The sequence below is a fragment of the Oncorhynchus mykiss genome, chromosome 17 (genome assembly GCF_013265735.2).
Source record: "Oncorhynchus mykiss isolate Arlee chromosome 17, USDA_OmykA_1.1, whole genome shotgun sequence".
Classification (NCBI taxonomy): domain Eukaryota; kingdom Metazoa; phylum Chordata; class Actinopteri; order Salmoniformes; family Salmonidae; genus Oncorhynchus; species Oncorhynchus mykiss.
The window spans coordinates 59411913-59434917 of record NC_048581.1 but is presented as its reverse complement, the minus strand read 5'-3'; the positions used below and the strand labels follow the sequence as shown (position 1 = coordinate 59434917).

At 42.5% G+C, this 23005-nt stretch overlaps 1 protein-coding gene across 4 annotated transcripts in view; it reads right to left on the bottom strand.

Moving 5' to 3' along the window:
• The window catches only part of LOC110494246 (inositol 1,4,5-trisphosphate receptor type 1), a 155227-nt gene that overhangs the window by 3108 nt on the left and 129114 nt on the right, over window positions 1–23005 (bottom strand). For all 4 annotated transcript variants that reach the window (XM_036950330.1, XM_036950331.1, XM_036950332.1 and 1 more), the window contains 8 exons: window positions 20862–20984; window positions 13856–14031; window positions 12810–12974; window positions 10088–10277; window positions 9564–9659; window positions 9309–9442; window positions 2743–2908; window positions 898–1058 (listed from right to left, as the gene is read on the bottom strand). In XM_036950330.1, coding sequence (XP_036806225.1) covers window positions 898–1058; window positions 2743–2908; window positions 9309–9442; window positions 9564–9659; window positions 10088–10277; window positions 12810–12974; window positions 13856–14031; window positions 20862–20984 — 1211 coding nt within the window. The remainder of the gene's footprint in view (window positions 1–897; window positions 1059–2742; window positions 2909–9308; window positions 9443–9563; window positions 9660–10087; window positions 10278–12809; window positions 12975–13855; window positions 14032–20861; window positions 20985–23005) is intronic.

The window sequence follows — 23005 nt, the reverse complement described above, 5'->3', positions numbered from 1 at the left end:
ACGGTATGACGACCAAAAATAATGCACACCGAACAGTAAAACCTGTGACTCTCTAAGAGCGGACTACTGGCATCTCAGGTCTATCATAAAGGAATACAATCATTTACCCCATTCCCTTTCAAGTGTTTATGTTGTCACAGCTTAATCTTTTTGGGGGTTAGACAACAGTTCATGTTAAGTCTTGTCCCTCTGCATTTCTGTTCGTCTCATCCTGTGAGATCACAATGTGTGTGAGAGGGTGGCAGGTAGCCTAGCGGTTAAGAGTGTTGGGCTAGTAACCGAAAGGTTGCTGGTTTGAATCCCTGAGTCGACTAGGTGAAAAATCTGCCAATGTGCCAGTGAGCAAGGCACTTAACCCTAAATAGCTCCTGTAAGTCGCTCTGGATAAGAGCGTCTGCTAAGTGACTAAAATGTAAATGTGTGTCTATCATCTAGTGTGTTTGTGTCATTCAGTCACTCAGTGTCATTCAGTGTGTACGTGCCATCTCTGTCAGTTGAGGGCGGAAGGGCAAATAGCTACGTTGAGGCGTGTGTGTATGTGTCACGTTCTTCTCTCGGACTCAGTACACACAACTACGTACACACAAGGTCAACAGAGGAGGCATTTAGGTGCTGAAAGGAGAGTCAAGATAATAAATATGCAGGCGGCCAAGGTCAGCAGCTAGTCAAGGGATTTACCTGAACAAACAACAACTCTATATATCACAACTATAATACAGTATACCCTAACCATGCAAACTTCAGTCTACCCCCAGGACAGGATGCATGTTGTAGTGTACCCTATGCACTCATGTAAGTGGGGCAGCCTGGTTATATGCTGTATCAAATGACCTGTTAGACATTGTGGTTTGAGTCCAGAGCCAGCAAAGGCCTGGTGTGTGTTTGTGTGTCTGTCACCTTGATCATCTCTGCGACGTAGCTCTCGGGGCCGGTGTACTCTGTGGAGTCCTTCACCTTGACCAGCACTATGAAGAACAGGTAGTGCCACATGTTGTGCTCCTCCTTGATGTGCTCCTCAAATGTCACCGTCTTGTTGTCAAACTTGTCTCTCTCCAGACCTGTGAGGAAACAAAACATGCGCGCACATACACACACACTTAGGAATGCTGTCAATTAGGTCGTTATGACAGAGGACCTGGTGAATGCTAGGGGTATTATTAATAAGGCTTCTAGGATAAACTAGGGGTTTGTTGTAACTTTAATGGGTTACAGAGTTAATGTTAATCAGTAAATTCATTGAGCTGTATCTACAGATATTTTCTTTAGTTATTTACATATGTAATTGTATTAGAATTCGTGTGTTGGCGATTGAGAGAACTATATACATATTTTGTTGTATGGGTTAGTATTGGATTACGCTTTGACTGCAAGCTCCAGAATGCCTTGTGACAGGAAGTAGAAAGAGAATGAGCCAGTTATGTACAAGTGATTATCCTGAATTTCGCTAGCAACTTTCTTTTGTTTTGTAGAATCTAAAAGTTGTTAAATGTTAACGTTAACAAGTAGTATTACTAAAATAATCTTTCATTTCAAACCCGACGTCCCGAGTTATTACTTTGAAGATAGTTATTCTATAGGGTTCGGGTTACGATAAAGATCGTAAATCAATTCAGAGAGGGTAAGCCATTGTCGTCCTTCCAAGAAAAGGAAAATGTGACTTCCTGAAAGCAGAGGAGCACTTTCAATCCTGTGATATAGTGTTGTGTTTAACAAGCATCTGGCAGAAGCATTTTGACCTTTCCTGTGAACAAAGAACCCTCTCTCAGTCTGATGACTAAACAACATTAGTCTTCCTGGACAGACTGGCCATATTCCCAGAATCTCCAAAATATGAAAATGATCATGTGAATTTAGGGAATGCGTGGGAAAGTGTTGTCATTTTAGATTTGATCTAACTAGGCCAAAATCCTCCGACACCTGTTTAGTTCCTGCTACTACAGTAGGTGTATTGTCATTGAAGTCATGAATAGGGATTCTATTCATGGACATACTGTATACTGGAAGAGGAACAAAGGGCAAGTCTGACTGTTACTTCAGCGGCTGAGAGGAGGACCAGGTCAATGGCTTGAGCAACCTCCTCGCGCACTGTGATGGGATACCATCTTTCTAATCTCTCTCCAGTCTCTTCTTTGTCTCCGTTCCCCCCAGGAAACCATGGCGATGGTGAACCCCTCTGGTCAGGCCTCATCTAACGCGTGTGAGTCATAGACCAGCTCCACATACATACAGCTCAGAAACAGACGAAAACTGATCCAAGGTCATACTGTGTGAGAACTGTCCCTGGACTAATTATATCTGCTGCCCACTGGACCCCACTACTTGACTGCCTAAGAGAGAATAAATGTGTGATGGGCAGGCAGGAATCCTCCATGACTCAGTCTTCTAGAGAAAGAGGGAGGAAAGAGGTGATGCAAGCAGTAAACTAACATTCATACAGGAAGGTCAAGCTGAGGACGTGTCTGCAGAACTTGTGCTTACTCATGAGGGTGTGTGTGTGTGTGTGTCTGTACTACCTACATACTCTGGTTATGCTCAACCACCGTGACACCATGTAGTTTATTTAGAAATAGAAAAAAGTAACCATTAAGATTATCTTGTAAAGTATAACTAAATTCTGCACGAATCTGCCAATTTTCTACTAACAAACTCAGAACAAAACTATTCAGACTAAATGTCTACCCCAGGCAAATGACTAGTAGTTCTGTTCTTCTCAGGCTAGACAGTGCAGCTATGTCTCCTCACCACAGATGAAGCAGGTGGTCTTCAAGACCTCTTCCTTCTTCTGTTTCTCACTCCTCAGGTCTGCAAAGGTATCGATGATGACTCCAAAGATGAGGTTGAGGACAATGATGATGACCATGAAGAAGAAGAGCAGGTCGTAAATCACCCTGGCCGCAAAGAGAGGCTCCTAGAAAGAGGGGGGGGGGGGGGGATTGGAGGGAGAGGAGAGGTTATAACTTATAATACATGTTAGGAAGCATTATAAACTCCAGGTCACGACTTGTACTGTACAAGGGCTGTGGAGGTAACGAAATGTCATCAGCCGGTGATTGTCAAGCAAATAACTGGTCGGTCTCACGGTTATTGACCGTTAATTAACAAACATATTTAGCATCTCCTGACTTCCACACCTAACCTACAAAGACACTGATGCAGACCCTTGGAACATCTACATTTAATTAAAGTCTAATAAATCCATGTAATATAGCCCACACCTGCACAATAAATCTATTATTTATTTTAGACAGGTCTAAAGAAACATGATATGAAGAAAAAGTAGTTTATTTCAGAAGAACAGAATAGCATACTCTGAGTTTTCCTTATGTTAGGTCCTGATCTGGCTTTGCCAAATGACTGTGGACTACACTAGTTAATTTAGCACACAACATTTTGTTAGAATTCCATGGCATCATTTTATAGTATGAAGAACACAATTGAACAAACCTGAATAAAATAGAAAGGATATTTTCTCCAAACGATTTGAGGGAGTGCGCACATATGGCTTTTCTGTGTTGAGCATTAACAAATGAATAGCTATTCCTATATGCCTAATTTAGAGTTATTAATGTAACTTTAGTTGTTCTACATACGTTGGGCTATATGTTTAGATTTTTAATACATTGTAAGGCTGCATGATGCGACTAATGACGATTTGAAAAAAGTTGCTTGAAAGTCATGAGCGCTGCTTTGTTTTTAAGCGCAGGCTGTAGACACTTCATCAGTCTCTCATTTACAATTTGAGAAGTACTTGATAATGCCTCAAAAACCAGCAGCATCCCCTTTGTGTGGCCGTAATGCACCTTAAAAAATCCATGCCGTTTGCGGCCTGTGGTCGATGTGCCCTTCTCGCTGAGTGCTGTGCGCTCCGAATCACCTCTCACTCACATGGCTCTCCATCACGTAATCGGGTCTTTCTCAAAGGCTACAAGTGAAGACAGACATCGGGGACGCAAATTCCGAGGTGCATATTGACGACATTGGAAGAACTGTCCACATTTACTTTGATGAGTAGGCCTAACGAACAGCAAAAGCACTAGCCTATGTCAATCTACTATCCCCATAGTACAAAAGTCAACCTATTCTATTCTGTGTGAGAAATAAATATTCCAAACATAGTCTGGGACGGTTGTGGGAGATAGATCCCCAAATAATACAATCACTAGCATCAAAAAAACTTTACGCAATGTGGCTGACGCAACAGATCAGAACATTTAGCTTAAAATGTTCATAAACTATTAGTCTATTTCTTCACATTATAAGCGTAATAATGCGCACATGGTAGTAGGCTATAAGCGCAAATGTTCCATTGGCGGAAAATGCCATGATCAAAAGGGACCGCAAATGCAATTATGCATGTAATGCTTTAATTATACAAGGTGCATTTTTATGGTGAAAATTATCTTCCCCAAACTTGAAACTCACTCGCTACTTACGTATCCTAGTTAGGCTCTAGACCCCTTGTAAAGCGGATTAATGTGCTCAATTTTAAGTTATTTGGCCAAACCGTATCAAAACATATAGGCGTTTGGGCTAGGCTACATGATTTGTGCGACTATGATTAGAAAAAGTCACAAAAAAAGGAATAGTTTCTTATGCTGGCAAGTGATAATATATCATTGACAATTAATAGGCTAATATTGTCACCTATCAGACTATTATTGATGTAGTCTTGTCTTTACATATACTACATTTGTTTTGATTTAGAATGGACCATTATCATGCACCTGTATTGAAACAAGGGCAGCGGAAAAAATACATGTCATCTATGCACTTAAATAGAGAATGGAGGACGCTTTTCCCCCTGGTTTATTTTCATGCCAGCCAGGTAGGCTACACACCTGTTGTAAAGAAAAGCAATGTGCTTAATATTAAGACAGCTGAGAAATAAATATAATAGGCCTAGTCTATAGAAAGCTGATGGGATCCTCTTTTTAGTAGAGGCCATCACTCTGTTTTCTCGTGCAATTGCATAGCCTATAGAAATGCTGCGCAACATGAGCTCGTGGGCACTCATGAAGTGTTTGATTAGAGGGACAATAGAGTACTGAGTACCAGGCAGTTAACAAGTTTGGTAGGCTACTAATGACCATCAGCAACATCAAAGCTTGGAGAAGACTAATTACCGTGACTAAACGGTCACGTGGAATTTGACTGCCTTCATGACTGGTCACCGCAACAGCCCTAACTGTAGAAAGTGACACAGTGTGGTTGTGTACAGACTAAACCAGGGATGAGCAACAGGTTTTTGGTCCAGCCCACTAACTGCTCAACCTATAAAAAACGATTTAACTGCTCGAATACAATAAAATAATAAAGGTCAATTTAAATCAATGTAAACCAGTATTAGATGATTTAGGTGTGGACTGGACATACTGTGACCCTTCAGGATGGCATTGCCCACCTGTGGATTAACCACATATAAGACTTAACACAATATAACACAAAGAAATGACACATATAACACATGGCACAATAAGGTCAGAGTAAAGCCAAAATGTTAGACAGTGAAAGTGGGGCCTGACCCTGGCATGTATCATACTGGGCTGACATATGATGAAGTGACCTAGTTCAGAAAGAGTGACCCATAAGCCTTGTTCACAGTGCAGGACTTAATGGTCAAATCAGTTTTGTTTTTCAAATCCATTTTGGAATACTGACTTTCCAAACAGCAAGAGACAAGTGACCAAACCAGATGTGTGCGTGTTCAGACAGCATTCATTTGCTGACATGGCTACACCAGTTGTCATAGTAACGACAGGTGTGTGCACAGTGGTGTAGGCTGATAGGAAGCCTGAGCACCACCACCAATCACTCAGAAATTATGTTGCAAGCTAAGGTGACAACAATGCCTGCCATGGATGTTTCTCAGTTGCTTTGAATGTTCAAAATCCTAGTGTAAGCCTCAAAGGATAAGGTGATCCAACTTTCAAATCAAATCCTTTTTGGCTAGCCAAGGCAGTCAACTAAGTTAGCTAACTAGGTAGCTGTTCAGCTTTCTAGCACATTCACTAATTTCTTTGTAAACAATTAACAAGTTAATTAGCTACCACATGTTCTTGTCAAACTGGCAACATAGTAACTAGCTAGCAACAACATAATGCCAAACAACAGTCTAAAAACCACTTGAGGGCAAATAAATCAGATGTGACTGTTCAGACACAAGTCACATCGCCAGGAATCAGATTTGTATCTAATGTCAAACCACCTATGAAGGTGGTTTGATATGTGGCTTGAAATATTCGATTCCATGTGCTTTTTGGCTGCTCAGACTTCAAAACAAAGTAAAAATTGAGTTGGATATGCAAGTAAATGGGATTTTAGTCACTTCAAACTGTCAATGACAACACGGCTATAGTGATGGCCCGGGTTGTGTTCATTTGAGTAAACAACTGAAAATGTTTAAAGACATTTTGCAAAGGAAAGTGAAAATCTGTTATTAGACAGGTCCAGGTAGTCCCACTTTGTTTCAGTCTGTTTCTTCCATTTGGTGCCTATAATGAACATGGCCCAGGCTTTTACATAAAGGCAGAACGGGAGCATTGGTTATGAACAGGGGTATAGCCTAATCTGCCATGTGTGTTGATGTGAAACATAAGAACACAAGTGCAAGCGGCCAGATGCCACACTGTTACGACAACAAGAAACAGTTACGCAAACAGGCTATAATGTCGGTAACCTAACACAGGCTCTTCTCTCTTCCAGCACCTCTTTTGGACCGTAACGAGCATGTTATAGCTCCAGAGGCAAAGATTAAAATGTTCTGCACCATAAAACCTCTGGAAAACTTTAGAAAAGGTTTAGATTTCAGAGTTTCTGGATTAAGCTTTTTTTTAAAGAAACAAAAACAAACTGACATTCATTTCAAATGTAGGCTACAGGTCAAATGACCTTCTTGGGAGGCACCCAGTGATTGTGTACCGGTTTATGACAGGAGCAGACATTTCTCCACGATGCTCTATGTCATCAGCCCTGGTCTGACAAGAGTTCAGAGAAAAGCTATTTCCAGACCCTACTGATTCCCACACAGGGAAGAAAGCCAAGCAGGGGGTTCTGAGGAAATTATTGCAAAACCTCAATGTGGGGGTGAGGTTAGGCCCATGACCACCGCAAATGACTGCTGATGGCACTCCCCCAGAGCCTACCTCCATCCCACCGTATCAAACTGCCCCCTTTCACCACTCAGAACGCCTCTTCCCCAGAGCTAAACAACCGTATCAAATTCTGCACGTGTTACATAATGCATAAATCAGTCTACCGGTAGCCTATGTTGAATGTATTTTAAGACATGATCTTGGTTTTATATGGTCTGTAACTTCCCATCAATTGATGTAACCTATGTTGTAGTTAGATACTGACAAAGAAGTTAGTACAACATGTGGATCATGTCGTTTATAGTTGCAGCACACAAGAAGTTAGTACAACATGTGGATCATGTCGTTTATAGTTGCAGCACACAAGAAGTTAGTACAACATGTGGATCATGTCGTTTATAGTTGCAGCACACAAGAAGTTAGTACAACATGTGGATCATGTCGTTTATAGTTGCAGCACACAAGAAGTTAGTACAACATGTCGATCATGTCGTTTATAGTTGCAGCACACAAGAAGTTTGTACAACATGCATTTACTGTAGTAACACATGCGCAGAAAGTACAGTTGTTTAGCTACAAGAAGAGGCATCCAGAGAATCTGGTTATGCAGCCACTCCAGTCTATATACCAGCAGCACTTTAATGGTTCTTATCTAACTTGCTTCAGAAAATACATTGTGTTGGTAATGACGATAATGACATGACTCACCAGCTTCAATACAGAACATACCGAATTTTGCTATAGACATAGGTTTAACCCTACAGAAGATGCTGAGCTCTATAGTCTGACTGGGTCTGGACATTCACAAAGCATCTCAAAGTATTCACAAAGCATCTCAAAGTAGGAGTGCTGGTCTAGGATCAGGTCCTCCCTCTTATTTAGCTATCCTACTCTTCAATCCCAGAAAACACACCCACTGGGTGGCCTACCAATTTCATCAGGTTTACTGTGTACCTTTCATTTGATTGGCGCAATATTAGAATGTAGCCTATGGAGAATGCGTTCAGAATGGAGATCAGTGAGAGCCATCAAAACATAAGCATATTCCTCTCTGTTTCAGAAGCCATGCTTAGATTAAATAGCATTCTGATATTTCATAATATGTATGTTTGGGGAAGTTTAAGAACCCTAAGCTACTTTATGAAAAAAATCAGGTTGAGAGCCTTTACGCACAAAAATTGTAACATTGAGTTCTTCAACCTATTCTAATGTTGAAAGACTGGTGTACATAGAATTATAATAGGGAGGACAGTACAACAGCATAGCCCTATTGCTTGCACCGACTATGGAACTGTGTGATGACAATGGCCAAGTATTGCAGCATGTGTCATGTTCAAACTGTTTACGGCGGAAATATGTGTCATGTTGCTATGTTTTTCAGTTTGCTGCCATGTGACTGGTTTCCCGTTCATCTCGAGTGTACATAAGGAAAAATCATCTGAAACAATTTCTATGTTCATTTACAATCCCCTTCTGCAAACAAATGATCCATTTACCTAGCTCTTATCAATCAATAACTTAACAATGCATGAAGAATGGTGTTATTTGTATCGGGAAAAATTAAGTAGATGTTTTTCCACTTGGAACCGACAGGTTTGCTAGACCTTATTCATGGTTTCCTCGTGCAAAAACATGATGTATTTATGAAGAAATTAAATCAAGGTCAGAATACGCATTTCTGTAGACACACCTATATTTCTGTGATCTCCACCCCAAACGCATAGGTTGCTGACATATGCATTTCCCCATGCTTAAATTCAAGGTCTGAATGCGCACAGAGGAAAGTGTGTGAAAAGGTCATTAAGTTCCATGTACGTGCACGTACAGCACCAGTCAAAAGTTTGGACACACCTTCTCATTCAAGGGTTTTTCTTTATTTTGACTATTTTCTACATTGTAGAATAATAGTGAATACATCAACACTATGAAATAGCACATGGAATCATGTAGTAACCAAAACAAGTGTGAAACAAATCAAAATATATTTGAGATTTTACATTCTTCAAAGTAGCCAGCCTTTGCCTTGATGACAGTTTTGCACACTCTTGGTATTCTCTCAACCAGCTTCATGCGTTAGTCACAATTAACAGGTGTTCCTTCTTAAAATATTTTATTTCCTTCTTAATAAAAATAAAGAAAAACCTTTGAAGGAGTAGGTGTGTCCAAACTTTTGACTGGTACTGTATATCTCGGTTCTGAATACCCCCGGTTGTTTACCTCTTTGGAGGGCTTTCTCAGGACATCTCCAACCCCCCCTCCACTCCTCAGGCCATGGCTCAGCACAGTGACGATACACATGAGCAGAGAGTCACACGTACGCTCCTTGCCATCCTCCCTGTCCTCCACAAAGTCTGAGGGAGAGTGGCAGGGAAGAGGGTTAATACACACACACACACAACATCTAATTGACCTTTCACCTTACACTATAAGTCATAGGTTATTATTATTGTATATAGTTTTACTGTGTTGTACCTTCCACTTGGAGCTCTGTGGTGCAGTTGTTCTCTCCATTCTCAGACCGACACATCCCAGCAGACACCATCTCATTGGCCAAACTGGCTCCGTTCTCTATAAAAGACATCAGGTTAGGTATCAACATGTGTTAATGGCAACTAGATGAACAACACCTCCAGATAACACTATTATATTGTTTTCCTTGTCCCTGTACTGTTATGGCTTTCCAGGGTGTGAGGGAAATTTGGCTGTTGTGTAACTATGTGCAACTCCTATCAACAGACCATAAACGTCTAGCCCGGTCCCAGATCTGTTATCGCTGTTTTGCCAACTCCTTTGGAGTTGAGGAGTTGGCAAGACGGCCCAAACAGATCTAGGACCAGGCTAATACACATTCCTGGTCTACTCTATAGAATTGGAAGGAATGGAACGGGCATCCCCATCCCCATGCCACAATGGGTGGACTGGCTGCCATATTGTGTGTCCCCATAGCAGTAAAACAAATAGTAATTATATTTCTATGGTCTCCTCCTTGTCCTCACCCAGGGTGGTGTTGGGGATGCGATCCACCTCCAGGATGAAGTCATCCTTGAAGAAGATGTACCCCACGATGGAGAACAGGTAGACCAGGATGAGGGCCAGCACTGCTGTCAATACGATGGAGCGACCGTTACGGGTCACACTCTTTATCACGTTCAGTAGAGTCTCCTCCCTGTACACCAGGTCAAAGAGCTGCACGAGAGACACAATACAGAGTTAACACAGAGTTATAGTTAGACCTAATATGGAAACAGCATGGAAGCATTTAGGAATTATTATTTGTTCGATATCTGTTTGGAATTATACTTTTTTGTGACGTCGATAAATGTATTGAGATAAATATATTCTGGTTTAGAAAGATAAAGTGTAAGAGGGATTGATACATTTGTCCAAAAACAGAATCATGTGGAGAAATAATTTCCTCTTTTTACGCGTCTTCTTTCATAGCCGTTCTTTTTTCCTGAGCCATTTTCTCTATGACAGGACTTACATAACTTTTCAGCAGTATATCTTATCATTCACATGGACATTTTCTGCATCCTGAGTGGCGCAGCGGTCTGAGGCATCGCTACAGACCCGAGTTCGTTCCCGGGCTTTATCACAACCGGCTGTGATCTGGAGTCCCATAGGGGGGCGCACAATTGGCCCAGCGTCATCCGGGTTTGGCCGGGGTAGGCCGTCATAGTAAATAAGAATTTGTTCTTAACTGTCTTGCCTAGTTAAATAAAAGTTAAATAAAAAAATAAAAAGCCCCTGGGCCTCAGAGTTAGTTACTGAATGGAAAACATCCAGACTGGCACATGCAGTACGCCTGACACATAAAACACCAGCAAGCACCACTCAACTCCCCAACAACATATCCTAAGCCAGTTCCTGTTCATTAAAAGCCACTGTCCTTAAATACCCTGTGTGTGTGTGTGTGTGTGTGTGTGTGTGTGTGTGTGTGTGTGTGTGTGTGTGTGTGTGTGTGTGTGTGTGTGTGTGTGTGTGTGTGTGTGTGTTTGCGCCTGCATGCACACACCAGAACATACGCTAATGTCCCTGGACAGCTTCCTATTAAGTGTAACTGTGTGCTCACAATCAGCCATATACAGTGCCTTGCGAAAGTATTCAGCCCCCTTGAACTTTGCGACCTTTTGCCACATTTCAGGCTTCAAACATAAAGATATAAAACTGTATTTTTTTGTGAAGAATCAACAAGTGGGACACAATGATGAAGTGGAACGACATTTATTGGATATTTCAAACTTTTTTAACAAATCATAAACTGAAAAATTGGGCGTGCAAAATTATTCAGCCCCCTTAAGTTAATACTTTGTAGCGCCACCTTTTGCTGCGATTACAGCTGTAAGTCGCTTGGGGTATGTCTCTATCAGTTTTGCACATCAGCTCGAGCTCAGTGAGGTTGGATGGAGAGCATTTGTGAACAGCAGTTTTCAGTTCTTTCCACAGATTCTCGATTGGATTCAGGTCTGGACTTTGACTTGGCCATTCTAACACCTGGATATGTTTATTTTTGAACCATTCCATTGTAGATGTTGCTTTATGTTTTGGATCATTGTCTTGTTGGAAGACAAATCTCCGTCCCAGTCTCAGGTCTTTTGCAGACTCCATCAGGTTTTCTTCCAGAATGGTCCTGTATTTGGCTCCATCCATCTTCCCATCAATTTTAATCATCTTCCCTGTCCCTGCTGAAGAAAAGCAGGCCCAAACCATGATGCTGCCACCACCATGTTTGACAGTGGGGATGGTGTGTTCAGGGTGATGAGCTGTGTTGCTTTTACGCCAAACATAACGTTTTGCATTGTTGCCAAAAAGTTACATTTTGGTTTCATCTGACCAGAGCACCTTCTTCCACATGTTTGGTGTGTCTCCCAGGTGGCTTGTGGCAAACTTTAAACAACACTTTTTATGGATATCTTTAAGAAATGGCTTTCTTCTTGCCACTCTTCCATAAAGGCCAGATTTGTGCAATATACGACTGATTGTTGTCCCATGGACAGAGTCTCCCACCTCAGCTGTAGATCTCTACAGTTCATCCAGAGTGATCATGGGCCTCTTGGCTGCATCTCTGATCAGTCTTCTTCTTGTATGAGCTGAAAGTTTAGAGGGACGGCCAGGTCTTGGTATATTTGCAGTGGTCTGATACTCCTTCCATTTCAATATTATCGCTTGCACAGTGCTCCTTGGGATGTTTAAAGCTTGGGAAATCTTTTTGTATCCAAATCCGTCTTTAAACTTCTTCACAACAGTATCTCGGACCTGCCTGGTGTGTTCCTTGTTCTTCATGATGCTCTCTGCGCTTTTAACGGACCTCTGAGACTATCACAGTGCAGGTGCATTTATATGGAGACTTGATTACACACAGGTGGATTGTATTTATCATCATTAGTCATTTAGGTCAACATTGGATCATTCAGAGATCCTCACTGAACTTCTGGAGAGTTTGCTGCACTGAAAGTAAAGGGGCTGAATATTTTTGCACGCCCAATTTTTCAGTTTTTGATTAGTTAAAAAAGTTTGAAATATCCAATAAATTTCGTTCCACTTCATGATTGTGTCCCACTTGTTGTTGATTCTTCACAAAAAAATACAGTTTTATATCTTTATGTTTGAAGCCTGAAATGTGGCAAAAGGTCGCAAAGTTCAAGGGGGCCGAATACTTTCGCAAGGCACTGTATATTAATATACAGAATATATATGTAAATGTATAGATGTGCTCACCAGTAGGCTGTAGAAGAAGACATGGACGAAGACCCCCAGGCTACAGATGATGAGGTACATGAGGTGGTAGAGGAACTCAACGTCCAGGATCATGGCCTTGTAGCCCCGTGTGAACGTCCCTCTGTTCCCCACAAAACTCATCAGGAAGATGGTCTTATTACACACCTGCAGGGACACGATAGGTTTATATTTATTATCATTATTTTATTTAAATCCCACATTGAGGTCAGAAGACCTCCTTCACAAGTGAGACCTCACCATTAATGGAATGGGAAGTAACACTTTAAGTAAAGTATCCAGCCATAATGCTTTATAACTTGTTGTAAGCATGTATAGGCCTTCATTATGTCTTATAAAACAAGGCATAGAATATTTTAGGTCTCTCTCTACATAAATCGTCAATATTCTCCTTGGACATGCACTACATGATGATCCATGATGACCATAAGACACAACATGATAATATAGGACAGGCATTTCATGGATTAGCATTGGATTGTTCTTAGTATAGTAGGTTTTTAGTAATACTGGGGTTCAGTAGATGAGTGTGGGGTAGCTGTCTCCCAGCTACAGGGAGCGAAGGGAGATAGACAGAGGGAGGACAGGAAGGCAGAAGAGCCCATTTGAGGACACACAGGGAGCAGCCCGTGTGAAAGGGGCAGTTCCAGGGAATTTTTGGTGGCTGCAGGTGGGGTGTCAGCCTCCTCCAGTGTCTAGTGGTGCATTTCCCAGCTGACCGACCAAACACTCAAGCCATGCCAGTGAGCGAGCCACGCCAGGGAGTGACACCACAGGCAGACTGAGCACTGGAGAGAGGTCTGCATGGAGGGGGCATGTGGACAAGGTATGTGGGTAGTGGGCAAAAGGGTGGGTATGGGCTGTTGAGTGAGGTGTGAAGGGAGTACCTGGGGCTGGGGGTATGGTGGAGTGGGGGGAGCCTACTGAAGACTAGCAAGGCCATTCACATTGGAGCACACGGAAAAAAAGATGAAGTGTGTGACTTATGATACAAAGTCATTCACACACATTTCCCCATGCAGACATACGTTGAATGCTCCCAGCAGAAACAGGGTGGGCTGCAGGCCCACGGAGAAGATGAGGCGGATGATGGTGGCGATGATGAGGGTTCGGACCCCCAGGGGCTGGGGCATGGCCACCACGATGGCCAACAATGCCAACATGCCCACCCAGAGCAGGGCAGACAGGTGGGGCTCCAGGGTACCTGCCGAGGACACAAACACACATAAGCATACACACACACCAGTGGAGTGTATTAATGGATGCGAAGGGAAGGCTTCCCAAAATATGGATGCGAAGGGAAGGCTTCCCAAAATATGGATGCGAAGGCCAGGCATCCCAAAAAAATTTAAAATAAAAAAGTATCTTTTGTCTCTGTGTTTTCATAATTTTCCTTCAATTCACAAGAGGCTCACTGGAGAAAGCATACAACATCGCCCCTCTGTATGTGTAGGCCATCTGTCTGATGCTGTCTGGTCAAAAAGAGTATGACAATGTTGCTGCCTGCAGCATTGAATGAAAGGGAAGCTAGCAAGCATTTGGCCTCCCTTGGCAAAAAAAAATTATAAAATATAACGCCAATCAACACTGAGCTAAGCTGAGTGAGCACAACTGAATGGTCCTGGCACAGCCCAAACAAAAGTGAAAAGAGAAACATTTGGCTTCACTCCTATCACATCGCGTTGAGAGAGAACTACGTCATTGACAGAAACAACTTGAATTGTTGCATCTCATTTTGTTGTTGTCCTCCGCTAGCTAAAATTGGCCCTTTCCTAAATTAACCATGGATGAAGATAGGGATTTGGACTTTTACTTCATTCTCCATACTGGCCATTGATTATAACGGCAATTCTGATCCCACCATAAATTCATACATTGTTGTGCCCCTGGACTGAGAGGATGGAAGTTCAATATGTAACTAAATGTAGAAGGCTAATGTTAACTAGTTAATGTTTCCCATGAAAGGAAGTTAGCCTAGCGAGCAAGCATAGCCAGCATAAAATAAAAAGCGTATACTGTATGACAGAGTCATAGACCGTTTCATCAACATTAAAGAGAGGAGGATGACAGCGTAGTTTCTCTACAAGTTGGGTGAGTCAACATGCTTTTTCTACTTGCACGTAGGCACACAAATCAGAACCATAGACAGCCACATATTTAGCTTACTTTGATTAGACCCCATTTTTTTGGTATCTTTTAGATGTCACTGTATAAGACTTAACATAGGTGATATATGATGTTGAAATGTTGAAGTTAAAATGGTGCTGGAATACATGCGGGAGCTTCTGTTTTCTTTGTGACTTTCAGTAACTCTCCGTGGTTCTAGATCTATATAGTAGGGTACATGCAATATGCTTTGTGGACTTCACAAATTGTCAAATAGAAACATAAATAAATAGCTTTTTAGCTAGGACAGAGTTAGAGATCTACTTGGATGGGCCTAATGGGAGGGATATATAACCTGAAAAATAGCTGAGTTTTGGAACTCTTTGTTATTGGTCTATTAACTTAGCGACTGTTGCTATATTTAGCGGGTTTTCAGACCCCTTCCAGCAACTTTTATTGGTAAAAGATTATAGTGATAAATTTAGCTACTTTTCAGGCTGCTTTTGGGGAGTTTGGACACCGAGAGATTCTATGGTTTTGATAGCATTTAGCAACATTTCCCACTCAATTCTTCCGCAAACGAGAATAGGAGAAGCTGTTTGTGCAACATGAGTCACAGCAACGGCGCGCACACAGGTAGAGAAGCACAAGGCGAGGGGGTGTGATGCGTGAGAATGGGCGAAAACGCAATTTTGGTCAATTGGTGCTGGGATTTTGTCGCAGCCTTGACAAAATGTCACCTATTGACTTCTAGAGACAAAACAAGGAGCCAATAGCGGATCACACTGAAAATGTTTTGCCAACACTGGTTGTACAATGATGTATGATACAAAACACAGGAAAACTGAATTTTGAGTACACTGGGCCATTAAGCATTAATTTACACAAAGACACACACACACAAAGACACACACACACCTATCTTGTCAGCCTACAATCCCCACTAACAAACAACAATCTCTCCACATAAGAATGATGTAATAAATAATGCAATAACGTTAGCTCATAGTTATACTGAAAGGCACTTGAGAATGAACATTACGGTGCACATTAAGACCAAGAGGCTTTTCCCTGATCTCTGACTACCAGCAGCCACCTGGGGACTTTGAGGAGCTGCACTTTGAACTCAAACAGAGCATGTTACATAACCCTAAAAAAGTAGGACACACTTTTGAGTGTGTTTTCCTTAGTGGGGCTTTAGAGAGAAGCCTACCTGATGCTCCCCTTGATCCAGGGGTAAATCCTGGATTAATGTGACAGTCATAGGGTTTCATGTGGCTCTGCCGTCACTACCACCGAACCAATTGCATCCCCACCAGCACCAGCACCAGCAGCCCCCCCACACCCCACCCCAACCTGAACTAGGCGTGTAAAAAAGGGCCACGCAAAGACCTGGTTCTGTAACCAGCCCCATTCACTAAACCAGGAGCTTACTACTGGCAGATGTGTTTGTGTTAGTGATGGGGGGGGAGTGGGTGAAATCGATATTTACATATCGCAATATCATTTTGGATGATATTACAGTGTATTAATACTTTGTATTAATGTATTAGTAGCTGCGCCAAAACGTTTTCATCCTCCATTTTCTTTTGAAATAGTGAGCCAACATGTTTGCAGTAGTTTTATTTCCAAGACTGACCAAAACTCATTTTCTTATGCTCTCCCGTCTCTCTGCAGCAGACATGTAGTGAGCAATATGTTTGGAACATCAAATCGCAATATTGAACCGCAATACATATAGAATCATGAGAATCGCAATAGATATCGTATCGGCACCTAAGTATAGTGATAATATTGTATCATGAGGTCCCTGGCAATTCCCAGCCCGTGTGTGACTGTGGTGCATGGGAACGGGGGTGGGAAATTAGGGCAGAAGAAAAAGAGAGAAGGAGAAGTAGAGAGAAGAGGTAGATAGACATGAGAGAGAGGGAAGAGAGGGAAGACAGAGGTAAAGAATGAAGAAGAGGAGCAAAAATGGAAAATAAAAAGAATGAAGGGAGACAGCAAGAGTGAGAGAGAGAGAGAGAGAGAGAGAGAGAGAGAGAGAGGAGAAAGAAGAGCGAGAGAATGACAGTTACTCCCTCCCTCTCACATGACAGGTGCCACTTACATAACTACCACTGCCTCTAAAAATATTATACTGAAAGATTCATGACTGACTGGCGGCTGCTGGAGGGGTGTGTGTGTGTCCGACCCCCAAAAATAGTGTGTAAATATGTAAATATTTGTAATAGCGTGTGTATTTGTAAACACACAAGAACTAGGCCAAAGGTATGTGGGGTGTCACGTGATACCCTCTCCCTCTTCACACAGCTCTACTGTACTGTAGGGAGGGAAACGCATACAGAGGCACACTGGGATGTACTGTACTATGCTGTAATACTGTTGTAGTCAACAGGAGAGGCCTCACCCACAGCCATTCTGCTCCACTCAGTTTTCTTATTTTTCCTTTATACTTTTACAAACTCTTATTTTCAATGACGGCCTAGGATCAGTGGGTTAACTGCCTTGTTTAGGGGCAGAACGACAGATTTATACATTGTCAGCTCGGGGATTCGATCTTGCAACCTTCCAGTTACTAGTTCAACGCTCTAACCACTAGGCTAACTGCCACCCCAGTAATTACCTCATCTCTGACCGTACTGGGTAAACGGCCTGTATAGCAGCACTCTCTGGATAAGACTAATGCCAATGAGCCAATGTATATGAACTTTTTTTCATTAGAAAGGGCTTAAGTTTTTGAGTGTTATGCATTTCTTAAAGTATTTGAACAGAACTGGGTGCATCAAAAGAGGTTAGCTTTAAGATGTGCTTTACAGAAGCCAATGAAAGGTTGTGCTGAAGTGTTTAAATGGCTCAGTGAAGAACGGGGACAGTGAGTGAGTCCTGATCCCAGTCAAGTGACTAGAGGTCACTCTGCTGAAAAGAAAAATGCATAGACCAGCACACATTTTAAGCTGGTCCATGCCGGCCAAGCTGGTCTGACCAGCATGGTCTACTTTGTTCTGCTGGGAAAACAGCATGGTCTAGCTGTTTATGCTAGCAGACCAGCCTTCATTGTTTTTTCACTGGTGACAAGCATTCATTGTGATTTTACTAGTGACCAGCCCTGGTTGTGTTTTCCCTGGTGACAAAATTCTGTTGTGTTTTCACTGGTGACCAGCCTTCATTGTGTTTTTTTTGGCTGATCTCTGTCACCCTCACTGACCTGATGGTATGGCAGGAAGGTCAGTTTTCTGCCAACCAAGAGGTTGAGGCAAGGTAAGGTGGGGTCCCAAGTGTGTTCATCAAAGAATGCTTAGTAGTTGTCAACTAATGTAAGAAGCTTTCTTGTAATCAGGAAAGTTTGGTGGTTCAAGTGAAGGTTCACTGAGCTTCTGGCAGCTAGTTGCAAGTAAGTTACTGTGCATTTGACAATAACTTACTGACATCTGGTTGCCAATTGGGTAACTCAAAATTCACAGCAACTTCCAGGCACCTGACTTAAACAGTAACCTCTTAACAGTGCAGCTCTTTAATGTCACAAGATCTAACAAAGACTGCAGAACTGACAGTGTTTAAAGAGGTACTCAACCTTCGACAACATAACCATCAACCACCTAAACTGGTACTACACTCCCACTGACAGTTGTCAAAAATATATTAGAAAAAGCCGCCCAAATATGCTAATGGGGCCCATTGATACATTGCCCCCACCTACATTTCAAAATGCAGTGGTGATAGTACCTTATATTCAAAATATTGGGTAAAAAAATGAACCATTATACTAGATTATCCACACATGTACCCGAAAGGAACCAGTACCCGGTGAGTTCCTATGTGTACCTCTGAAGGTACCTTATGTGTACCTTTGACCTTTTTGTACCTAACTGTATCCTAATATTGAGATTGTGTGGATATACATTCTTGGTAATAAAGATGTGCCTGGTGGCACTGCTAAAACAATAATGCACTTCCACCCAAAAGCTTGCAAGTTCAAATCCCCAAAGCATTTATGCACACTTTACATCAAGTATCCCTAAGCACTGCTAGTTTTACATTGTTGTTGTCAGATAATCAAACAATTATTGACTTAATTCTGGGCACATTTTAGCAAAGCGCAGAAATGTATTCTTGCCATTAAATGTGTGGGCAAATCTCAGTCATACTCACAGAACTGCTGGCGTAGCAGGACATTCTAGTCAATAGCAACCGAGAGGTTGTGAGATTAAATCCCAAGTTAGGTATCGTCTCAAGTAACCAGCATTTTGCAGCAACACCTTTATTCAGCTGTAAAAATACAGTAACTTGTTGTTCACCTTACTTTCACTGCAACCAGTAGCCTGTATTGTACCATAAAATGACAGGAACTTAAACAGTATAGAATTTCATTGCATAAAAGGAAAACATGGTGGAGAGGGAAATAACAGGATGGTTCTTCACACCATCACAGCAGTAATGAACCCTTCCACTCAAAATGTTTTAGAGAATAATAATGGCTATACATGTCACCCTCTGCCCTGACAAGGAACCCCGAAAAAATAGTTTGTATATTCTGCTCCAGCATTGTCTAGTAGCTGGTCTGCAAAACCATGCCCATCATTATGATATTTCCCAGCATGCTCTATTGCAGATTGAGTTGTAGAATTATTTGTTTCAATATCTGTGTTGTTACATGTACATTGACTGATAATTCATTGATCTTATGGTACACAAAGAAAAATAACATACATTTTTCTAAACTAATCCAATATGTTAGTTGGATATATTGTACCTGTTACTGAAATGGTTGTTCCAGTTTAAGTTGTCTCATTCATTCGCTTTGTATTCATAGTGGTCATTCTGAATGCATATTTTGGGTGAATCAAAGTTCAAAATCGTTGGATGTCCTCACTCAGGTTAGATTCCAATAGGAACGAGACATCACTTTGCAAGTGAGCATAATGTGACTTGATGTTGGTTTTGTGGGTGACAAGCATATGCTGGTACGTCCAGTGTCCAAAACACAGTGAAGGCTGGTCGCTGGTCACCAGCCTATGCTGTTTTTTTTAGCAGGGCAACGGGTCAGAGGGGAAGGAAGGTAGGAGATTACTGGGCCAGGGGAAGTTTGGGAAGTGAAAGCCAGGCAAAGGATTGTGGGTGACTTTTCTGAGGCCAAAATGTCACAAAAATATTTTTATTTCTGAACCACAAAGATCAGAATGCCCAATACATACACTTACTGGTACACTTACTGGAAATATTCACTGTTGTTGTGCACTCATAATGTTCCATAGTGCAAAAGTAGCTGTGTTACAAACACTTACAAAAGAGCACGAAGGAGAAAATCTTAGCAATCCAGTTGCACTGAGATACATGTAGAAGTCCAAGTGATGCAGTGCAACTGGGCTGGATCATACCACAGACCTGAGCCGTCTGTTCTTCCTGTTTTTGGCCCTCAGTGTTGTGTGTGCGGCTCACGCAACCTTCCTCTGACCCGATGTTCTACAGCAGCACCTCAAAGGGATATACAAACTTGCTTGATCTCTGAGGGGAACAGAGCCGTGGCCGGAGTGCCCACATAAACAGACCATGGCTCAACACACATGAAAGAATCGGCAATGGAAACAGCGGAAACCTGAAATCTCTTAACTCCTTCATGTACAGGGAAGAGTCTTAGCACTGACTGAAGATACAGATGATGTCCCTAGTGAACAGCTACAGTACGTGTAGACAATGGTTCATTTGTAAAAGTGTTTTCTTACCAACACTACACGCATATACACTGTAAAAACATATCCTGTGTTTTTTACAGTATCTTACTGGCAGCCAGTTGCCTGTAAGCTACTGTTTAAAAAAGTACAGTATGTTACCATCATTTCCAAAGAAACTTTGGTTTAACAGTACATTACCGTAAAGTTTATAAAAAATGTAAATGTCGAAAGTCAGGGTCGCTGGCAGGTGACTGACCTTCACGCAAACCCTCCAGGGGGTAGAAGAAGGCCACCAGGAGGTTCATGAGGACGGCCAGGTTGAAGGAGATGTTACTCCAGAATGACATGTTTCTGGAACACCAGTACAACACGGGCTGGGCTAGAGGAGAGGGAGAGGTAGAGAGGTAGAGAGAGAGAGAGGAGAGAGAGTCAGAGAGAGAGAGAGGAGAGAGAGAGAGGAGAGAGAGAGAGAGAGAGAGAGAGAGACAGAGAGAGGAGAGAGAGACAGAGACAGAGAGAGGAGAGAGAGACAGAGAGAGAGAGAGACAGAGAGAGAGAGAGACAGAGAGAGAGAGAGAGAGAGAGAGGGAAAGTCAGAGAGAGGGAGAGTCAGAGAGAGAGAGAGAGAGAGAGAGGTAGAGGTAGAGAGAGAGGTAGAGGTGTAGAGAGAGAGGTAGAGAGGTAGAGAGAGAGGTAGAGAGAGCGAGAAAGAGAGAGCGAGAAAGAGAGAGCGAGAGAGAGGTAGCGAGAGAGAGGTAGCGAGAGAGAGGTAGAGAGAGAGAGGTCGCGAGAGAGAGGTAGAGAGGTAGCGAGAGAGAGGTAGAGAGGTAGCGAGAGAGGTAGCGAGAGAGAGGTAGCGAGAGGTAGAGAGGTAGAGGTAGAGAGTCAGAGAGAGAGCGAGAGAGAGAGAGTCAGTCAGAGTGACAGAGGGAGAGAGAGAGAGAGCGAGAGAGAGAGCGAGAGAGAGAGGTAGAGGTAGAGAGGTAGAGGTATAGAGAGAGAGGTAGAGAGAGAGGTAGAGAGAGAGGTAGAGAGGTAGAGAGAGGTAGCGAGAGAGAGGTAGCGAGAGAGAGGTAGCGAGAGAGAGGTAGCGAGAGAGAGGTAGCGAGAGAGAGGTAGCGAGAGAGAGGTAGCGAGAGAGAGGTAGCGAGAGAGAGGTAGCGAGAGAGAGGTAGCGAGAGAGAGGTAGCGAGAGAGAGGTAGCGAGAGAGAGGTAGCGAGAGAGAGGTAGCGAGAGAGAGGTAGCGAAAGAGAGAGAGGTAGCGAAAGAGAGAGAGGTAGCGAGAGAGAGGTAGCGAAAGAGAGAGAGGTAGCGAGAGAGAGGTAGCGAAAGAGAGAGGTAGCGAAAGAGAGAGAGGTAGCGAAAGAGAGAGAGGTAGCGAAAGAGAGAGAGGTAGAGAAAGAGGTAGAGAAAGAGAGAGGTAGAGAGAGAGGTAGAGAAAGAGAGAGGTAGAGAGAGAGGTAGAGAAAGAGAGAGAGGTAGAGAGAGGTAGAGAGAGGTAGAGAGAGAGAGGGGTAGAGAAAGAGAGAGAGGTAGAGAGAGAGGGGAAGAGAAAGAGAGAGAGAGAGAGAGAGAGAGAGAGAGGTAGAGAGAGAGAGGTAGAAGTTTAGAGACAGATGTAGAGAAAGAGAGAGAGAGGTAGAGGTAGATAGAGAGAAGAGGGAGGGAGGGAATGAACATGAAGTTACACATTTTACCAATAAGAGTGAATCTATTGGACATTTGTTTGTTTGTTATGAAACTGTACAGCAGGCTCTGTATATTATGTAGTATGTATAGATGGAGGCCAGAGGTGTGTGTGTGTGTGTGGCTGAGTGCTGTGTGATACAGTACGAGTGTGAAACAATAGAACGGCTCAGTACTAAAGCACAAATACATTCTTATAATAGAATTAAATGAACAAAGATGATACTTTGTTGATGATACTGCTGTTCATGTTGGTTTAGGACACAACCTTTAGACATGTCACTGTAACCTTTCCTCTACTGAGGCTGGCTGTACCCTCCCCACAGCTGACAGTCAATCTGGCCTGTTGGCACAGTTTATTGACGCTATTGATGTGTCACTATTCTGATTCAGTTTGGTTTTATTGGAAAAGAAGACATAGATGAGGGACTTTTCTCGCTTGTCTGACAGTGAGGAAAAAGTGTTTAGGCATGTGCTTGTGTGGATGCTCGGTGTGTGTGTTTGTGTGTGTGTGTTGTTAGTAGTGAGTCATACAGTTACAGATGTTTCACACCTCAGTGGAAATTCCCCAACAGCCCACTGACAGACAGTGGAAAGAAGAGCTATTAGGGTAAATCCATTTGAATTCAATCACTTTTTGACCGCAACCCCTTTGAATCGAACAAAAAGTTCCATCCATATTTGCCCATTGCAGTACTGCTCAGAAAGTGACC